General features: G+C 41.3%; 1 protein-coding gene across 1 annotated transcript in view; it reads right to left on the bottom strand.

Annotated features, from left to right (window-relative positions):
- Positions 1 to 21058, bottom strand: part of RYR3 (ryanodine receptor 3) — a 585899-nt gene that overhangs the window by 500041 nt on the left and 64800 nt on the right. The window contains exon 3 of the mRNA XM_007940521.1: positions 3164 to 3271. Coding sequence (XP_007938712.1) covers positions 3164 to 3271 — 108 coding nt within the window. The remainder of the gene's footprint in view (positions 1 to 3163; positions 3272 to 21058) is intronic.

The raw sequence follows: 21058 nt of genomic DNA, 5'->3' as shown, positions 1-21058 counted from the left end.
CCCTCTTCAAAGCATTCTATTTTGGGGCAGTCATGGTCATTAGTGAAAGTAACATCTATCTAAAAGCAGTAAATATCTATTTTCAAACAGAATGGAATAGCATGCCATGGCTCCATCCCACTCAAACATCCCCAGGCTTTCCAGAGAATCATTATGGTCTGTCATGTTAACTCACTCCCATCTTTAATTTTCTTTTTCTTCCCTGCTGAATATTATAATCTAATATCAAATTAAGTACTAACAGTAAATGTGAGTAGCAATCACTTCAGAAAAGACAATCATACTGAAGAGGTTATATAAAAACGGTACTTCTCATGCTAAAGACTGACAACCCAGATGGAATTGTGAAAGAGTTCCTAAAAGGTTATAGGGACTAGAACTGCTGTACAGGTAATTATTTAGTGGAATCATCTATAAATAGTAAAATAATCAATCATCACTTAAAACAGTACTCTCTCCCATCTCTTTTCAAGTCCCTTCTTTCTAGCTCTAGGGTCTCTAATTACTACTTCTACTAGTGTTGTTGTTGTTGTTATGTGCTGTCGAGTCGGACCCGACTCATAGCGACCCCTCCTTGGGTTTCCGAGGCAGTATCACTATGGAAGTAGATTGCCCTATCTTCCTTCAGAGGAGTGGCTGGTGGGTTTGAACCACCAGCGCTCTGGTTAACAGTCAAGTGCCTTAGGCACTATGCTACCAGAACTTCTACTAGTAGTAATAGTAATAATGTGTCAATATGGGAAATAACCATAAGATATCGCTTTGTTTAGTAAAAGAGAAGAGAAAGGCAATATGACACATGGATTCAGTCTGACCTGACATGGTCATTGTTACTATCCAGTGTATAGCTAATGATAAAAATGTCTTGGCTTAATTATTCTAGCTCTAGTTTTCAAAGGGAGTAGAACACACAAGACAATTTGAAGTATTGGTTTTAAAATATTACAAATTCAAGATGTCCCCTGAAACAGATATACTGAGTATATTTCTACTATGCATGACTGGTAACTAAGGTAAATCTAATTCATATGTTCCAAAACTAAGAGTTCCAGTCATTAAGTCCGTCTTACATTCTATTTGGAAAATGAATGGACTAACAAAGTTAAGACAGTTAATAAGTTCTTGGTAACACAGACCAGCAGGATTATAACCAAAACTGTTGAATTTGATTTCTCATCTATAGGACTCCCTAAACCACACAAGCCAAATGATAAAAAAAAAAAAAAAAAAAAGTCCTTTAAAATACACTTCTTGAACAAAAAAAGGTAAGAGAATACCTGAGAAATGATTTTCCAGTTAACATAGCTTTCCTCTATCTTCCCAATTACTATCCTGGGGTAATAAGTAGGCAGGGTCTAATTGATCTCATTTGACAGAGAGGGGTGATATTTCAAATCAACCACATCCCACATCAAAATTTTTGTAAATAATGACCAAAGGGTGATCAAATAAAAAATTCCACTGAACTACCAATGTTTGAGTGTCTATACCTATGGAGGAAAAACTAAGGTGCTGAGGTTATAACATAAGGAGGAAGAGAACATACATTTGGGTATACATCACACAAAGGGACAAAAAGTCTCATCGGAGTTAACGCACTAAGGAACAAAGCAAAGCTATACTCAGGTGGCATATTGTTGTAAACCAAAAAAGTTAAGAATCACAGATATTTGGTGTTTGTGTTACAGATCTAATTAATCATAGAATTTAGCATATAATATTAAGAGATTAGAAGACTCACCTAAAATCATATTAAGAGATGGAAGATGATCTAAATGTAAATACTAGTTCTCTTGAATCTAAAGGCATTATCTTTTCTACATTAAAAGAGACACTTTTGTATCGTGCATGAGTTCATTCAAGTCAAATAAAAATAATCTGTGCTAGGTATTGCAAACAGTTCCAATATGGGAGGCAGAAAATTAAACTCGTAATTATAGTACAAAGTGATAAGAACAATGATAGGAAGAGTACTGAATGTCCAAGCAGTCACCCAATCCCAGACTTGTGGGGCCAGCAAAGGTTTCTCAGCAGATCTGATATTTACACTGGGTCCTTGTAGTAAATGTAGAGATTACATAAGGGGAGAGAGAAGGGAATGAAAGCTGTTCCAAGTGGAAGGAAAAGCTGACACATAGGATCAAAGGCAAAAGAGAATCTGGCATGTTTGAGGATGTGAAAGGAAATCATTGTGATTGGAACACTGAGTGCCAGTGGGATGTGGTGAGAGGTAGGCAAGAGAAGTGAGAAGGGACCAAATCCTTTTGCCAGGTTAAGGAATTTGGAATTTCTCCCAAGGCAATGGGAAGGCATTAACGGATTTTAAAACAGGGAGGTATAATGATCAGGTCTGCATTTTCATTATGACTTTTGAGTGAAAAAATGCAGGAAGGGGTAAGACTAGAAGAAAGTTGTGGTAACAACTAAGAAAGAGTGTTGTGCTAACTTAGAAGACAGAGAATAGTTATCTAATGGAATATCTGTGAGGAATGGGGAGATGTGGTTAGATTTGAGATTTTCTGGCAGCAGAATTAAAGTGCTTGATCATAAATTAATGTGGGTCATTAGGGAAAGGAAAGTGTCAGGAAGATTATGAACTGTTTGGTGAAAGTCTTTCCTGGGAGACTTTCTGATACGGGAAATATGAAACATCATCCTTCATTTAGGGATCATTTTACAGACAATACAAACTCAAGAGAGTTCTTTATTTGCTCATCCTGAGTGACACCATGGAGTTCTGGGCCCATGACAAAGACTCTCCATTCTGCAGGAAATATTTTCCAAACTTTCCTAACAGGGTGTACTCCATGGGAATAGTCATAAACCTCTGCCAAAACTTCCCTAAGAAAGAAGAGCCTGATAAGCAGGCACACTCAACCTCAAAGTTTTATCAGTCCACGTTCCCTGGAGGACTGAGGGAAAGGAGGGGAGTTGGTTCAGTGTCTCATGCCTTGTACAGGCAGTACAATGGTAGTGTCTTATATTTTCTGGTAGAAGCTGGTCAATCCAAAGGAAGCATGATTAGGGTTTCAAAATAAAGAGGAATCTAAACCCAGGGAGAAATGTTTATTATCTCCATAAATTATCTCAAGGGTCCTAGGGTTTTCCAGTTCAAACCTTGAGAAATGAAATACAAAATTTGCTTTGGGGCTTTGGTACTCACCCCTTCACCGCCATTTTCACCTGTATTGGCAAGCATTTCCTGCAGGGCTCTGACAGAGAGGGACTGTTCCAGCACAAAATTGCAGACGCAGAGATCTGGAGGAACATACTGTGGAGATAAAACCAGAATGAGGATACCTACTCGTATCAGTCAGGCATCAGCCACACAAAAACATCTCAAGGGCAAAGAGCCTATGCATCAAAATGACAGTTGGATGGATGAGTAGGAGTATAAAAGATGGATTTCCCTTATTCAAGTTAATGTGGACTTTAAGCTGCATTCTACGATACAGGAAGAAGAAAAGCCCAAGTCTTAAAAGGAACAGTGACCAGGACATCAGGATCAACTCGAGTAAGAGTTGGTGGCATACATGGGAGAAGAGCATACACACAATTGAAGAAGGGAAAGGAGGGGCAGTCTGATCTACACCAATAAGTGGGTGAGACCAAAGGAAAAAAGCCACAGGGATCACATTCACAATGATGTGTAAGAAGGCAGTGGACAGTATGCGATTTTACACAACAGTGACCAACACAGGGAATCCATTTACTCCTTAAGAAAATCCAGATAACACAGTGCAAAAAGTGGCAGTAGATACAGGGAGTAAATAAATATAGGGAGTAAAGAAAAAATGTCCAGACTAAGAATTGATGATCCCTACAATAATCATTCTAATTTATTATGTGCTCAATTAACATCATAATATTCATGCCTACTCTGGAACATTTTTCAACAAAAGCTAAAGACAGCATTCTCTGTGGACTGACTATGTTGTTAGGTGTCGCCAAGTCAGTTCTGACTCATAGTGACCCCATGGTACAACAGAACGAAACACTGCTCCGTCATGTGTTGTCCTCACCATGCTTCCTGTTCCTGAGCCCATCATTGCAACCACTTTGTCAATCCATCTCACTGAGGGCCTTCTCCTTTTTCATACTCTCTCTACTTTACCAAGCATGATATCCTTCTCCAGGGACTGGTCCCTTCGGACAGCATGACTAAAGTAGGTGAGATGAAGTCTGGCTATTCGTGCTTCCAAGGAGCATTCCAGCTGCACTTCTTCTAGGACACTTATTTGTTCTTCTGGCATTCCATGGTATTTTCGATATTCTTTGCCAACACCACAATTCAAAGGCATTGATTCTTCTTCGGTCTTCCTTATTCACCGTCCAGCTCTCTCACATGCACATGAAGTGACTGAAAATACTACAGCTTGGGTTAGGCACACTTAAGTCTTCAGAAAGACACCTTTGCTCTTCAGTACTCTAAGGAGGTCTTTTGCAGCAGATTTCCACAGTGCAATATGATGTCTGACTTCCTGGCTGCTGCTTCCATGGGTGTTGATTGTGGATCCAAGTAAAATGAAATTCCAGACAACTTCAATCTTTTCTCTGTTTATTGTGATGTTGCTTATTGGCCAGTTGTAAGGATTTTCATTTTCTTTTTGTTAAGGTGTAATCCATACTGAACATTGTAGTCTTTGATCTTCATCAGTAAGTGCTTCAAGTCGTCTTCACTCCCAGCAAACAGCGTTGTGTCATCTGCATATCACAGGCTGTTCATGGTTCTTCCTCAAATCCTGATGCTTCATTCTTCTTCAGATACCCTAGGTTCTCAGACTATTTGCTCACCATGTAGGTTGAATAACTACAATGAAAGGATACAACCCCGACATACACCCTTCCCAATTTTAAACCACACAGTATCCCCTTGTTCTATTCGAATGGTAGCCTCCGGGTCTATGTACAGGTTCCTCATGAGAATAATTAAAGGGAATTTAATTATTATTCTGGAATTCCCATTCTTTGTAATGTTATCCGGAATTTGCTATGATCCACACAGTCGAATGCCTTAGCATAGTCAATAATACACAGGTAGACTTCTTTCTAGTATTCTTTGCTTTCAGCCAAGATCCAGATGACATCACCAATGACATTACATATTCCATGTCCTCTTCTGAGTCCAGCTTGAATTTCTGGAAGTTCCTAGTCTATATACTGCTACCAAAACCTAAACCAAACTCATTGCCATCAAGTCGGATCCAACTCATAGCAACCCCTCCTTGGGTTTCCGAGGCAGTATCAACAAAGTAGTAGATTGCCCAACCTTCCTTCTGAGAAGTGGCTGGTGGCTTTGAATGGTCAGCCTTCTGGTTTAAAATTATCTTCAGCAAGATTTTGCTTGCATGTGATATTAATGATATTGTTTGATAATTTCCACATTCTGTTGGATCACTTTTCTTTGAAATGGACACAAATATGCATTTCTTCCAGTCAGGTGGCCAAGCAGCTGTCTTCCAAATTTCTTGGCATAGACAAGTAAGTGGCTCCAGTACTGTACCTCTTAGTTGAAACATCTCAATGGCTATTCCTTAAATTCCTGGAGGTTTTTTTTTTTTTTTCCAATTCCTTCAGTGAAGCTTGGAATTCTTCCTTTAATACCACCGGTTCTTTTTTTTTTTTTTTTTTTTAATTGTGATTTGGGTGAAGATTTACAGAGCAAATTCACTTTCCATACAGCAGTTCACATATACTTTATCTCATGTCATTGACCACAGTTTACCACAAATATACCATTGGTTCTTGATCATATACTATCTCCTGAAATAGTTGGACATTGACCAATTCTTTTCGATAGAGTTACTCCGTGTATTCCCTCCATCTTCTTTTGATGCTTTCTGCATCATTCAATATTTTGCCCATCAAAAATAACAAACTCGCTGCCATCCAGTCAGATCCTACTCATAGCAATCCCTCCTTGGGTTTCCGAGGAAGTATCACTACTGAAGTAGATTGCCCAACCTTCCTTCCAAGGAGTGGCTGGTGGGTTGGAACAATCAGCCTTCTGGTTAGCAGTCAAATGTCTTAGGCACTACACCACCAGAGCTCCCATTAGAACCCTTCAATATTGCAACTTGAGGCTTGAAATTTTTTGTCAGCTCTTTCAGCATGACAAATGCCAAGTGTGTTCTTCCCTTTTGTTTTCTAATTCCAGATCTTTGCACATATCAATACTTTACATGTCTTCTTAAGCCACTGTTTGAAAACTTATGTTATTTTATTTCAGCATTTCTTCCATTTCCTTTAGCTACTCTACATTCAAGAGCAAGTTTAAAAGTCTATTCTGACATCCATTTTGGTCTTTTCTTCTCTTCTTCTCTTTTAAATGACCATTTGCTTTCCTTAAGTATGATGCTCTTGATGTCATCACAACTCATCTCGTCTTTGGTCATTGGTGTTTAATGCTTCAAATTAATTTTTCAGATGATCTTTAAATTCAGGTAGGATATAATCAAGGTCGTATTTTGGCTCTTGTGGACTTGTTTTAATTTTCTTCAGCTTCAGTTTGATCTTATGCATGAGCAATTGATGGTCTATTTCACAGTCAGCTCCTGGTCTTGCTTTGACTGAAGATATTGAGCTTTTCCATCACCTCCTTCTACAGATGTTGTCAATCTGATTTCTGTGTATTCCACCTGGTGAGGTCCATGAGTATAGCCAACCCTTTATGTTGTTGAAAAGAAGTATTTGCAATGAATAAATCATTGGTCTAACAAAATTCTATCATGTGATCTTCAGTGTCATTTCTGTCACCAAGGCCATATTTTCCAACTACTGGTGATTCTTCTTTGTTTCCAACTTTTGCATTCTCATCACCAACAATTATCAATATATCTTGATTGCATGTTTGTTCAATTTCAGATTGTAGAAGACGGTAAAAATCCTCAATTTCTTCATCTTTTCCTTTGGTGGTTGGCGTGATTGCTAAAACGGCAAGGAGGCCACATGTTCTGACCTCCTCTAATCCCACAAGAGGAAGACAGGATTACCAGCAGTAACCCAAGGCCTGTTACTGAAAGGCCAGACATGCTGCCTCCCTCCAGCCCTTTCACCAACCGTTCCTCTCAAAGCACCACCACCTCTCTCCTGGGTTCGATAATTTGCTGCAGTCGCCACACAGAACTCACAGATTATGAGGTTTATTAGGGAAGCACCAGGCTACAATTCGAGTTCAGGAAAAATGCTCAGTCTCTCTCCCAGCCCACCGTCCCTCAGCCAGCAGTCTCTCACAGTCTCTTTCCCAGCAGTGCTGGTCCCTCGATGTCTCACTCAGCGATGCATGTCTCTTGCGTCTCTTTCCCAGCAACATGTGTCTCTTTCAGGGGCACATCTCTTTCGGCAGCAGGTCTTCCTCAACCAGCAGTCAGAGAGAGTTCTGCCTCTGGGAGGTCTCCTTTTGAGCCCGGCAGGGTGGTCAAACTAGCCAATCATAGCATCAGAACTCTAAGCACCTGAGAGAGAGTGGGCACCTCCCAGAACATTGTTTTGTGCCATGCCCAACAGAAATACTCCAGGTAGACAACTTCAGCAATCAGGTGCTCCTCAGTTGCTCATAGAAAATCCCACCTTGGAGTTTACAAAGACTTATGGGTAGAAAAGCCACACTAAGTAATTTACTATACCGCAGTGTGTAAATTTAAATAGTAGATTAGCTGGTTGTTTCTGTAGGTGTATGGATATTATCCTATCACTGACAACACTGGACTTCAGACACGATCTTGAAACATTCTTTGTGACAATGAATGCCACATCATTCCTCAATTTGTCATTCCCAGCACAGGAGACTGAATGATTGTCTGATTCAAATGGCTAGTACCAGTCTATTTCAGCTCACTAATGCCTAGGATATTAATCTTTATCTGTTCAACTTCATTTTTGACAACTTCCAATTTTCCTAGATTCATACTTCAGACATTCCACTTTCCAAATATTAATGGATGTTTGCAGTTGTTTCTTCCCATTTTGAGTTGTGTCCCATCAGCAAAGAAGATCCTGAAAGCTTTACTCCAGCCATGTCATTAAGGTCGACTTTACTTTGAGGAGGCAGCTCTTCTCCAGTTGTATTTTGAGTTCCTTCCAACCTGAGGGGCTCATTTTCGGGCACTACATCAGACAGTATTTCATAGCTCTTCAAGTTTTACAGTAATATATCAGACAGTGTTTTACTGCTATTCATAAGGAGCTCTGGTGGTGTAGTGCCTAAGGCGTTTGACTGCTAACCAGAGGCTGGTGGCTCAAACCCACCAGCTGCTCCTCAGAGAGAAGGTTGGGCAATCTACTTCTGTAGTGATACTGCCTTGGAAACCCAAGGAGGGGTCACTATGAGTGGGATCTGACTTGATGGCAGTGGGTTTTCAGTCGGCATTTTCTTCTGAAGTGGACTGCTCCATCCTTCCCAGTTTCTCTTTGTCTGGAAACTCTGCTGAAACCTGTCCACCATGGGTGACCCTACTGGTATTATGAAATTTCAGTGGCACACATTAATGCCAAACATCAGGCTACAGATAAACACATAAACACTTGAGATGATCAGATGGAAGACAGTGAACAGAAGTATACTCTAGACCATGGATAGATTCAGCTGAGGCTAATCTTGCACAGACACCAGTGATACAAAATACCTTCAATCCTTAAAGAAACAAAAGGAGACAGATAAAGAGTAATCCCTCACAGACAGCCAGACACTGTGGGAGAGAGATCCAAAGGATCTACCAACTCAGGACCATAGTACTGGGGGGCACTAGACTCAATTGGCACAACAAAATAAATAAAAATCTTGTTCCGCATCCTACATTGGTGAGTAATGACTGGGATCTTAAAAGCTTTCAAGCGGCCATCTAAGATACAGCTAGTAGTCTCCTATCGTTGGAAGAGAAGAAGAGTGCAAAAAAACAAGGGCATTTGGAATCAATCAGCCCTAGGACATGATGGCTCTTGAGACCAGAAGAACTAGATGGTGCCTGGTTACCAATGCCAAACACTCAGGAAAGGATCAAAACTGGAGATCCTGGATAGAGTGGGGGAGGGAAAACGTGGAACAAAATCCAAAAAGTCAATAATGACCAGAATTACTGATCAGATGAAATCTGGTGAGACCCCCAATACTATCGCCCTGAAATACATTCTGTGCCTGGAATAAAATGTACCCCCAGGGGCTGGCTCTCAGCCCAATAGTTAACAAGATGTACACACAGATCACTCAACCCAGGATGACCCACCCACATACTCTATGGTAATACATCCCTTAGAGCAATAGCCCACAGGGCACCAGAGGACCAACACTCAAATTGAGGAAATGCAGGGCAAACAGGAGTGCATAAATATGAGGAGGGGTTATAGGGTAGGGAGGAGCTGGGTTAGGGTTGGACATAGTAAATGGGGAGTGAAACTAAATGTACACATAATATTCTATGTAAAACAAGCTCTTAAAATAAAAATAAAATAGAAAACAACTGACAAAAAAACAAAACAAAAAGAAATTGCAGTGGCATAACCTCCAGCCAGGAGCTCTGGTAGCATAGTGCCTAAGACATGTGACTGCTAACCAGAAGGCTGGCAGTTCAAACCCACCAGCCACTCCTCGGAAGGAAGGTTGGGCAATCTATTTCTGTAGTTGTACAGCCTCGGAAACTCAAGGAGGGGTCACTATGAGTCGGGGCCAACTCGACAGCATATAACAACAATAACAACAAACCTCTAGCCATGCAGCAATATGCAAGCCATGACAGTACAACAAACTGACAGACAAGTGGTGGATACTGATTTTAGTAGTAGCTAATCCTTGGAAGTAAGGTTAGGCAATCTACTTCCATAGTGATATAGCCTCAGACACCCAAAGAGGGGTCACTTGAGTTGGATCCAACTCAATGGCAGTGAGTTTTTAACACTCACTAGCACTTTCTCTGTGCCAGGCACTACTCTAAGTGTTTTGCTTATATAAACTATTGTAATCCTCTCAATAACCCTGTATTATCCAAACTTAATGCCATCAAGTTGATTCTGACTTATGACCCTAGGGACTATTATCATCAAAGTTTACAGGAGCCCGAGTAGCACAATGGTTAAAGCATTAGGCTGCCAACAAAAGGTCTACAGATTGAACCCACCAGCCACTTTGTGGAAGAAAGATGTAGCAGTCTGCTCCCATAAATATGTACAGCCTTGGAAACCCTATGGAGCAGTCCTACTCTGTCCTATTGAGTTGCTGTGTGTCAGAATCAACTCCATGGCAATGGGTCTGGTTTGGGTAACACAAGCAGTTAAGTGCTTGATGGCTAGCCGCAAGGTTGGCTGTTTGAACCCACCCCAAAGTGCCTCTGGAGACAGGCCTGGCAATCTACTTCTGAAAGGTCACAGCCTTGAAAATCCTACGAAGCAGTTCTACTTTCCACACATGGGATTGCCAGCCATATCAACTGGACTGTAAATAATAACAAGACCAACATAATTAAGGAGACTAAGGCACAGAGAAGTTAGATCACTTGCCTAAAACCATGGCTTCTTGTTGACAGAGTCAGAATTTAAATCCAGGCAATCTGGCTCCAAAATCTATGCCATAACATGACACTGTCCTGGAACTAATGAAAATATTAAAAATTAAAATATTATTAAAATATTGAGAGGAGCCCTGGTAGCACAGTGCCTAAGGCATCTGACTGCTAACCAGAAGGTTGGTGGTTCAAACCCATCAGCCCTCCACAGAAGCAAGACTAGGCAATCTACTCCATAAAGATTTACTGCCTCAGAAACTCAATAGGGGTCAATAGGTGGGGGTCATTAGAACTTAGAATCGACTCGATGGCAGTGAAAACATAATCATTATCGTGCAGGCGCTTACAATCCAGTTTCATGATACATCATTTTTCCTTGGGAATACAGCTTGTAATCCTCTTGCATTACCAAGCTTTTATTTCCTACATATTGGCAGAACACTGACACCATGAGAATAACAAGAATGAGGAGTGAGTGCCAGAAGTCACTGATAGCTATACCTGAAACTGAGTCATCTAAAGCTGTTTCTGTGGTGTCAACTTAAAGCTAAAGCAAGCCTGCTATCAAGGCACAGATCACCTCTCAGACTTCAGCATTTTCATTTTTAAAATAAAGATAATGGATTTGGTGATCCATAAGTTCCCTTTAATTTCCAATCATTTGTATATTCTTTGCCTCCACAAGTTTTAAAGCCCTGCTCCTCCTCCAAGTCAGGAACAGTGAGGCACTGGTGATTTGGTGGTAGAATTCTCGCCTTCCATGCAGGAGAACTGAGTCCAGTTCCTAGCCAATGCTCAAGTCCCATAGAAAGGTGTTGCCATGATGCTGAACAGGTTTCAATGGAGTTCTGAGACTAAGATGGACTAGGAAGAAAGGCCTGGTGACCTGCTTTCAAAAATCAGTCACTGAACACTCTATAGGTTACCTGATGGCAACAAACAACAACAGGCCAAGAATGGGTAACTGCATCCCACAGGCTACTGGTCTATTATGAGTACACTTCTACTTAATATACTTCTACTCAGGGTCTCTGTGATCAGGAACTCTAAAAACCTAGTCTTCCTAGAAGCCTGGTGTTACAAGAATTTACCCAACTCTCTTTATGAAAATGATTTAACAGAGGAGAGACTATAACACAAGGAGATTACAGACTTTATTTTCTATGTTTCTGGCATTGTTTTCAAAGCCGGTTCCGGCTACAGGTAATTAACTCATTTGTATGGGACTTGAGCAGCAGGCAACTGGCAGTGCAGGGCAGAATTTCAAGTTGAGGAAGTGATTTAACTGCACATATATTACAAGTAGTACACACTTATATGATAAGCCATTTCCTTAAAGACCTTATGCCATAAAATATATATTGTCCAACCCAGTCTCCCAAAATATGATGCCTCTCAGAAGATTTTAGAGAAATTTTTCCAATACTCCTACCCTGGTTGAGTCTAATGTCACTAATATGTCAAGCATAAAAACCAAAAACCAAAAAAAAAAAAAAAATCATTGCCATTAAGTCAACTCAAAGTCATGGAAACACTATGCATTACAGAGTGCAACTAAGCTTTATAGGATTTTCTTGGCTGTAATCTTTGCAGAAACAAATCACCAGGCTTTTCTTCTGGGGTGCCACTGGGTGGTTAAGAACCATCAGCCTTTCAGTTAGCAACCAAGCTCAAACTGTTTGCATCACCCAGGGACCCTGTGGAAAACCTAAAAGCCAAGGTTTAATCTTTTCCTCTTCCTCCACTTCAGTAGAGTGTATGGTTTAGAGATTTTCAGTTCAAGAGTATCTATAAAATCACAGTTGGTACTTTAAAGGGTGCTTTTTGGTAAATCAATTGATGGTCTCAACTTCCATGCCTACTTTTACAGCATCCCTATTTAGTCCATTCTCTTTATGACAGAAACCTTCTCAGCCTCTAGTGCTGAGATCCTGCTGCTACCTGACACTGTGTGATTCTAAGTCAGTTTATTTCCTCCCTGTGTCTGGTTAGCTTGAGCAGGAGACAGTCTCCCTGTCACTGCCATCTGTCTACCCTAAAGGGTGCCACCAATAACATGGACACTAGGTAGGCTACAATTATATTTGTCCTTTCCCACCAGGTATTAAAAGCCTCAAGATGTTCTTAATTTAATCACAGGTATAAATAGTTATATTTAAACAGGGAGATAGTCATAAAACATTTTCCTATAAACCTTATGCCATAAACATAAGAAACATCCCAAGTGAGAATGCTCAATCTGCCACAAGTTTACATAGTTTCCTACCAGTTTAGTTTCTCTGTTTCTAGAGCATGGTCCCTGCCTGAACTCTCTGCATCTGAGGAATAAGTTTATGCCATACCAATAGCAACAGAATAATGCCATGGGCAATGCCAAGGGAGGCAAGAAAAATATACTGAGAAAAACAAAGTGCAACTGGTTTCTTGTGACATGAATGGATCACAGAGACACCTGACTAGCTCCACCAGCTGCCATCCTTAATTAAACTCCAAACAGGCCTGAGATCCCACCTCCACACTCCCTGAGAATGAACAAAGGCCACTCGTCCATCAGAGCTAATTTGTTTGCAGCAGTGAGAGTCCCCTAGGAGGTAAGCTCATTGTCTCTGAGCTCTGGAACCTGGACCTCAGTCACCCTTGCCTGGCAGGTGTGGGGAATGTGCTTGATGATTCTCAGCACGCAGAGAGGACTCTGGTGACATCTGTTCTGAAAGGGCTCCTCATTCCTCTTCCCAGGCCTGTCCATAGCCGAGGGAAGCATTACATTTCCAAGTGTCCTACAGAAAACCTTGAGATGCCAGGGCCCTTGGAAAATCAGGAAAAAGGTACTTACCCCCACTGTGTAGAAAGGAAGAAGCCCTGGTAGTATAATGGTTAAGCACTTGGCTCCTAACTGAAAGGCTGGTGGTTCAAACTCACACAGCAGCCAATGGGAGAAAGACCTATGATCTGCTTCCATAGTTACAGAAATCCTATGTTGTTGTTGTTGTTGTTGTTATGTGCCGTCGAGTCGGCCCCGACTCATAGCGACCCCTCCTTGGGTTTCCGAGGCAGTATCACTACGGAAGTAGGATTGCCCAACCTTCCTTCCGAGGAGTGGCTACTCTGTCACATGGGATAGTTAGGAGTCAGAATCAACTCAATGGCACCCAAAATAACAACATATAGAAAATGCCTCCTTGGGCAGCATTAGGGATTTGCAATCGGCTACTAACCTATAGGTTGGCAGTTTAAACCTACCCAGACTGCTGAGGAAGAAATGCCTGGCAACCTGCTTTCACAAAGACTACAGCCAAGAAAACCCTACAGAGCACAGTTCTACTCTATAACACATGGGGGTCATTATAGGTTGGAATCTACGGGAAATGAGTTTGGATTTTTTTTTTTTTTAATGTAGCAAAGTGTGGAAGGGAAGGTCTATGTATCCTCCATGCTTCATAAATCTATGTAACTCCTCATTAAGTTGAAAATATGCTTCTGGAGCTTATTAAATCTAAGATGATGATTATCTGATGCCCTGTTACTGTGGTTATTTGGCAATTTAAAAAAGCCTGGGGGGTGCAAGTAGTTTGCAATCAGTTGCTAACTCAAGGTTGGTGATTCGAACACACACAAAAGAAAGGCACCACAAAAGAAAGGCCTGCCAAACTGCTTCTGTAAGATTACAGCCAATGGAGCAGCTCTACCCTGTGACTCAAAGGACTGTCATGAGTCAGGGGCCATCTTGATGCTAATAGGCAATTTCTATCTAGTGTCTATCTAGCACCCACAATATTTACTCAGTACTGTACTAGCTATAAGCTATACAGTAGCCAAACCCTTGGAAAAGTGAAGTGGGAAGTCAGTGATGAGAAGGAGGATTGTCAGTTCTCTCTTACAGCATTACACATAGTCTGTTTTAGCTTATGTGGTTCTTCAAGCACTAAAGACCGTCTATCTGACCAGATTGCAAGTTCCATAAAAAATCTGTGTCATATTCTATTTTGGTAGGAGCTCTGGTAGCATAGTGCTTAAGGCACTTGACTGCTAACCAGAAGGCTGGCAGTTCAAACCCATCAGTCACTCCTCAGAAGAAAGGTTGGGCAATCTACTTCTGTAGTGATACTGCCTTGGAAACCCAAGGAGGGGTCGCTATGAGTCGGGGCCGACTTGATGGCACATAACAACAACAACAACATTCTATTTTGGTAGCCCAGGGGCTGAACAGTCAGTGCTGAACTCAAGTCTTGGTGGATGGACTCTCTGTGTCCTCTAAGACTATTCAGGAGCATGTGGGCTACTGGTAGCAGCAGAAGAATTGACTGAGCCCTCGCCTGCCTGACTGAGCCCTTTCTCTAAGGTTCCTGCTTATTACTAAAGAGGGTTTTCTCCTCCCATGTCATGGGTCCTTCCACTTCTCTGTGAATCCATCTGCCTTAGTAATACACTTCATAAGTGCATCAGTGGTGCTGAAGATAGTCAGAACATGCTGGCCAAGAGTGAACACTCTGGCTGGGACTGCCTGTGATTAAATTTCTATTCAACTACTTGCTAGCTGAATAACATTAGGCAAGAAACTTAGCCTCTCTGTGCTTCAATTTCCTTATCTGTAAAACAGTACCTACCTAATTATGTTTAAGTACCTTAAAATAGGGTCTGGTGCACAGAAGTTTCAACGTGGCATAAAGATGAAGTGCTCAGCTAATAACTGAAAGGTTGGCAGTTAAAATTCACTCAGGGTTGCCTGGGAATAAAGAGCTGATGATCAAATTCTGAAAGGTCACAGCCACTGAAAAACTTCTGGAGCAGTTCTCCTTTGAAACACACGAGGTTGCCATGAATTGTAATTGAGTTGATGGCAACTGATTTGGTTTGTTTAGTTTCATGCTTAGTAAACAACTCAATAAATGTCATTACCCAACAAAATGTTGTTGTTAGGTACCATCGAGTTGGCTCTGACTCACAGCAACCCCATGGACAACAGAATGAAGCACTGCCCAGTCCTGCACCAGCCTCACAATGCTTGCTGCACCTGAGCCCATTGTTGCAGCCACTCAGTCAATCCATCTCCTTGAGGGGCTTCCTATTTTTCACTGACCTTCCACTTTCGAAAACATCAACAACTCATTTAAGAGTTCACTTACATACAGTAAGTCCCCAGGTTACAAACATCAGACTTATCAACAGACAACTCATACTTACCTTTTAATGTCATGTAAATTTACCCTCCCTTTGAAACAATGAACACACTCCTACTCCAACAAATTCTCCATCACAATCACCTTTACTTGCTACATCTGCAGCTTTTAAATCATTGAAAAGGCTCTGAGCCTTTCCTTGCACTAAAACCACATCCAAACCCACTGCTGTTGAGTCAATTCTGACTCATAGCAACCCTACAGGACAGAGTAGAACTCTACCCCCCCACAGAGTTTCCAAGGCTATAATCTTTATGCAAACAGACTTCCACATCTTTCTCCCACAGAGCAGATGGTGGGTTCAAACTGCTAACCTTTTGGTTGTTAGTTGTGCACTTTAACCACTGTGACACCAAGGCTTCTCTCTTACGCTAAAGTAAGGCTAAATAAAAACTGTATGCACCTGTTCTGACTTACCTACAAATTAGACTTAAGGACACATTTATAAATGGATCTTCTTTGTAACCTGGGGTCTACCAGTATCTAATAAGTTTAAGTTCCTATTTTGTATATGCATAAGGCATAATCACTGCCTGTCAAGCTATGTGGTTTAGTGGAGTGTCCAGAAGCTCTGGTGATACAATGGTTAAATGCTCAGCTGCTAACCCAAAGGTCAGCGGTTCCAACCCAGTAGTAGCTCCTCAAGAGAAAGATCTAGTGATCTGGTCCCATAAGGATTAAAGCCTGGAAATCCGTATGAGGCAGTTCCACTCTGTCTTATGGGATCACTAAGACTTGGAATTGACTGAATGACACATAACTGTAACAACAACAACGTATGTCGAAAAAACCAAACTCACTGCCATTGAGTCGCACCCGACTCATAGTGCCCCTCCTTGGGTTTCCGAGGCACTATCACTCTGGTAGCATAGTGCCTAAGGCACCTGACTGCTAACCAGAAGGCTGGCGGTTCAAACTCACCAGCCACTCCTCGGAAGGAAGATGGGGCAATCTACTTCCATAGTGATACTGCCTTGGAAACCCAAGGAGGGGTCGTTATGAGTCGGGTCCGACTCAACAGCACATAACAACAACAACAACATCACTGTGGAAGTAGACTGCCCAACCTTCTTTCCAAGGAGAAGCTAGTGAGCTTGAACCACCAGGTGTCTGGTTAGCAGTCAAATGCATTAGGAACTACGCCACCAGAACTCCTAAAAATATACATACCCTTGCATATACCAGCAGAGGTAGGCTCATCTTGGGAAAGAAAAGGAATCTGGAAGACAGAAGTATATTCTTCTCAGAGGGAGAATTATGGAAGCCCTAGCAACTGAAATCAGCTCAATTAACCTCACTGTCCTTTCCAGTGACAATAAACCAATCAGCCAGTATTTAGAGAACATATTCAACATGTACTCAGGACTGTACTAGCTGATGTGGAAAACAAAGAAGTAAGGCATGGCTTCTATCCTTTAAAGAACTTATAACCTATTTGTAGAGACAGATTAACTATACATAAGACTACGTAAAACAATACAAGAGTATATTCAATGCTAAATTCAGGGGTATGGGTTGTAAGTGCAGAAGGACCCAGAGTCCTCTTCAAAGATGCTGTGATTAGGAAAGGCCATCCCAGGCAGGAGCTTGGCCTGAAGGGATGAGATGGATTTCTGTGGAAGGAGCACAATAAGAACTCCAAATTTTGTTTAATAGGTGAACAGGTTGGGAGAGTTACTCTTTCCATTTTCTCTGCTGTATACTTTCTTTTATTCCTTTAAAAAAATCCATGAATAAAAGCAGTGTTTTTTAAGTTATGGGCATTACAGAACTTACGCCTTGCTAACATTTGTTTTTTTACTCATTTTCCTAAAGAAAAAGATGAAGTACATGAAGGTATCATGAATGGGTAGAGGCTGTGAACAAAAGAGGGAGAAATTAGTGGAAAACTCTATTTCCTGATTTTCCTAACCATGTTGTGTTGTTAAATGCCATCCAGTTGGCTCCAACTCATAGTGACCCCATACACAACAGGACGAAACACTGCCCAGTCCTGCACCAGCCTCAAAATCCCTGCTGTACCTGAGCCCATCATTGCAGCCACTGTTACTCCATCTCATTGAGAGCCATCCCCTTTTTTTCTCTGCTGACCCTCCACTTCACCAAGCATTATATCCTTCTCTAAGGAGTGGTCGTTTCTGACAACATGACTAAAGTAGGTGAGACTAAGTCTGCCTATTCTCATTTCCAAGGAGCATTCCAGCTGCACTTCTTCCAGCACAGATTTGTTATTTCTTCTGGCAGTCCATGGTACTTTCAGTATTTTTTTCTGACACCACAACTCAAAAGCATCAACTCTTCTTCGACTTCCTTACTCATTGTGCAGCTTTCACATGCATGTGAGGTGAATGAAAATACCATGGCTTGGGTTAAGTGCACCTTAGACTTCAAAAAGACATCTCTGCTCTTCAGAACTTGAAAGAGGTGTTTTCCAGCAGATTTGCCGAGTACAACACATTGTCTGATTTCTTGACTGCTGCTTTCACTGGTGATTATGGAACCAAGTAATAAGAAATCCTTGACGTCAACCTTTTCTCCATTTATCATGTTGCTGCTTATTGGTCCACTTTTTTTTTTTTTTTTTTAATTGTGATTTGGGTGAAAGTTTACAGAGCAAATTCCCTTTCCATACAGCAGTTCACCAACACTTTATCTCATGACATTGACTACAATTTACCCCAATGCAACAACTCCCCTCCCGCTTCCTTCCAATAGATACCTCTTCCCTGTGTCCATCCCTCCATGCACCCCTGCTCCCTGAGCTGTCTCCCTGTGCATAAACAGCCCTTCTTTCTCCCATGATTGTTCTCCCCAAGGAGTGTATATATATCTCAGGTAAATGTTCAACTCATATGCCTGTCTTTTGTTTGGCTAGAAGCCACAGGTGTGGGTTCAATTTCAGACCTGAAAGGCAGCTAGGGGCCACAGTCTCAGTGCTCCCACCAGGCTCTATCAGACCAGCAAACCTGGTTCCCATCCCCTCGCCTTTTTTTTCCCCCTATGATTTTGAATTTTGTTCCATATTATTCTCCCTCTCTATCCAGGATCTCCTACATAGATCCCCCTCCAAATGGTTGACAGTGGTAGCTGGGTACCACCTAGTTCTTCTGGTCTCATAGTCGTAAAGGATGTGGATTTGCATGATGTACCAGTCACTAGGACTAATTGTTTCCATGTATCTTTGGTTTTCTTCATTCTTCTTTGCTCTGGACAAGGAGAGACCCATCATTGCATCTACATGGCTGCTTGCAAGCTTTTAAGATCCCAGTCACTACTCAGCAAGGTAGGAGGTGGAATGATATTTTTGTGTAGTACGTTATGCCAAATGAGCTTGATGTCCCCTGAGTCTATGGTCCCGAGCCCACAGGTGGAACTACTCGCTCCCAGGTGTTCAGTGCATCAAATCTTTTCTTCAGATGGTCTCTACATTCAGGTGGGATGTAATCAAGGTCATATTTTGGCTTTCAGAGACTTGTTTTTATTGTCTTCAGCTTCAAATTGAACTTGCATATGAGCAACTGATGATCTGTTCCACAGTCAGCTCCTGGCATTGTTTTGACTGAAGATATTGAGCTTTTCCATTGCCTCTTGCCATCGATGTAATCATCTGATTGATGTGTATTCCATCTGGTGAGATCCATGTGTATAGCTCTCATTTATTTGGTTGAAAAAAAGTATTTGAAATTACTAAGTCATTGGTCTTACAAAATTCTATTATGCAATCGCTGGTGTCATTTCTACCCTCAAGGCCTCATTTTCCAACTACTGGTGATTCTTCTCTGTTTCCAACTTTCACATCCCAATCACTAGTAATAATCAATACATCTTGATTGCTTGTTTAGTCAATTTCAGACTGTAGAAGCCAGTAAAAATCTTAAATTTCTTCATCTTTGGCTCTGGTGGTTGGTGCACAAATTTGAACAATAGTAGTATTAATTGGTCTTCCTTGTAGGCATATGGATATTATCCTATCACTGACAGCATCTTGAAACATCCTTTGTGATGATGAATGCCACGCCATTCCTCTTCAATTAGTCATTCCCAGGATAGTAGGTCATATGATTATCTGATTCAAAATGGCCAAAACCAGTCCTTTTCAGCTCACTAATGCCTAGGACATTGATCTTTATGCATTCTATTTCATTTTTGACAACTTCCAATTTTCCTAGATTCATACTTCACACATTCCACATTCCAATTATTAATGGATTTTTGCAGCTGTTTCTTCTCATCTTGACACATGCCACAACAGCAAATGTGGGTTCCAAAAGCTTTACTCTATCCCCATCATTAACGTTGGCTCTATTCTTAGGAAGGAGCTCTTCTCCAGTCATATTGTGAGTGCCTTCCAACATGAGGGGCTCATGTTCCAGCACTTTATCACACAATGTTTCAGGGCTATTCATCAAGTTTTCCAGTAATTTATCAGACAGTGTTTCACTGCTATTCATAAGGTTTTCACAGGCCAATTCTTTGAGATGTGGATGGCCTCTTCCTTCTTCTGAGTCTGTCTTACTCTGGAAGCTCTGCTGAAACCTGTCCACCATGGGTGACCCTGCTGTCATTTGAAACACTGGTGGCATAGCCTCCAGCCTCATAGCAACATGCAAGCCACCACAGTATGACAAACTGACAGACAAGTGGCAACTATACCTCCTACGACTCTATCTCCCATTTAATTCCCAAGACTGAGCATTTTTATGAATGCTATTAATGTTATATTATACTATCATATAAGTGGCCTTGGTGGTACAATGGTTAAGTGCTTGGCTACTAACTGAAAAGTTGGCAGCTAGAACCCACTAGCCACTCCATGGGAGAAATATATGGCAGTCTGCTTCTGTAAAGGTTTACAGCCCTGGAAACCCTATAAGGCAATTCTAACTGGTCCTATAGGGTCATTATGAGTTGGAATTCAACTTTATAGCACAATGGTTCGGTTTTGGTTTCTACACCATTACATGATGATGAGTTTACATGGGTTAAGCCCTACTGGTAGGCTGCAAGGTTAAGTAATTTCTAGTATCAATAACCTGGGGAAAAGGAGTGACTCTTAGACCTGAGGCCAGAACTGAGAAAACAGAGCTAGGGTCTGGGAGAAGTGAATCTCATGTTCTTGTATCTGGATAATGGAGAATCAAGATAGGCAACCCAGAGGCAGACCCTAAGCTAGGAAGTAAGGGACAGATCATCCTTTGATCTGGAGTTCTATGTAAACAGGGAAAGGAGTAGTAAGCGAGTTGTATAAAGATCAGAAACTTTAGGCTGGCATGTTGGAAAACCTTGGACCTTCCAACTTTATTTTTCTTTAGTCTTTCCTTAGTGTCCAGCAAAATGTTTTTTGGAAGTTCTAACCTAATTCAATTCAATTACAATAAATGAAGGGAA

This window comes from Orycteropus afer, unplaced genomic scaffold (assembly GCF_000298275.1).
Source record: "Orycteropus afer afer isolate SDZICR_OR568_19922 unplaced genomic scaffold, OryAfe1.0 scaffold00068, whole genome shotgun sequence".
NCBI lineage: Eukaryota > Metazoa > Chordata > Mammalia > Tubulidentata > Orycteropodidae > Orycteropus > Orycteropus afer.
This window is presented reverse-complemented; position numbering and strand designations above follow the sequence as displayed.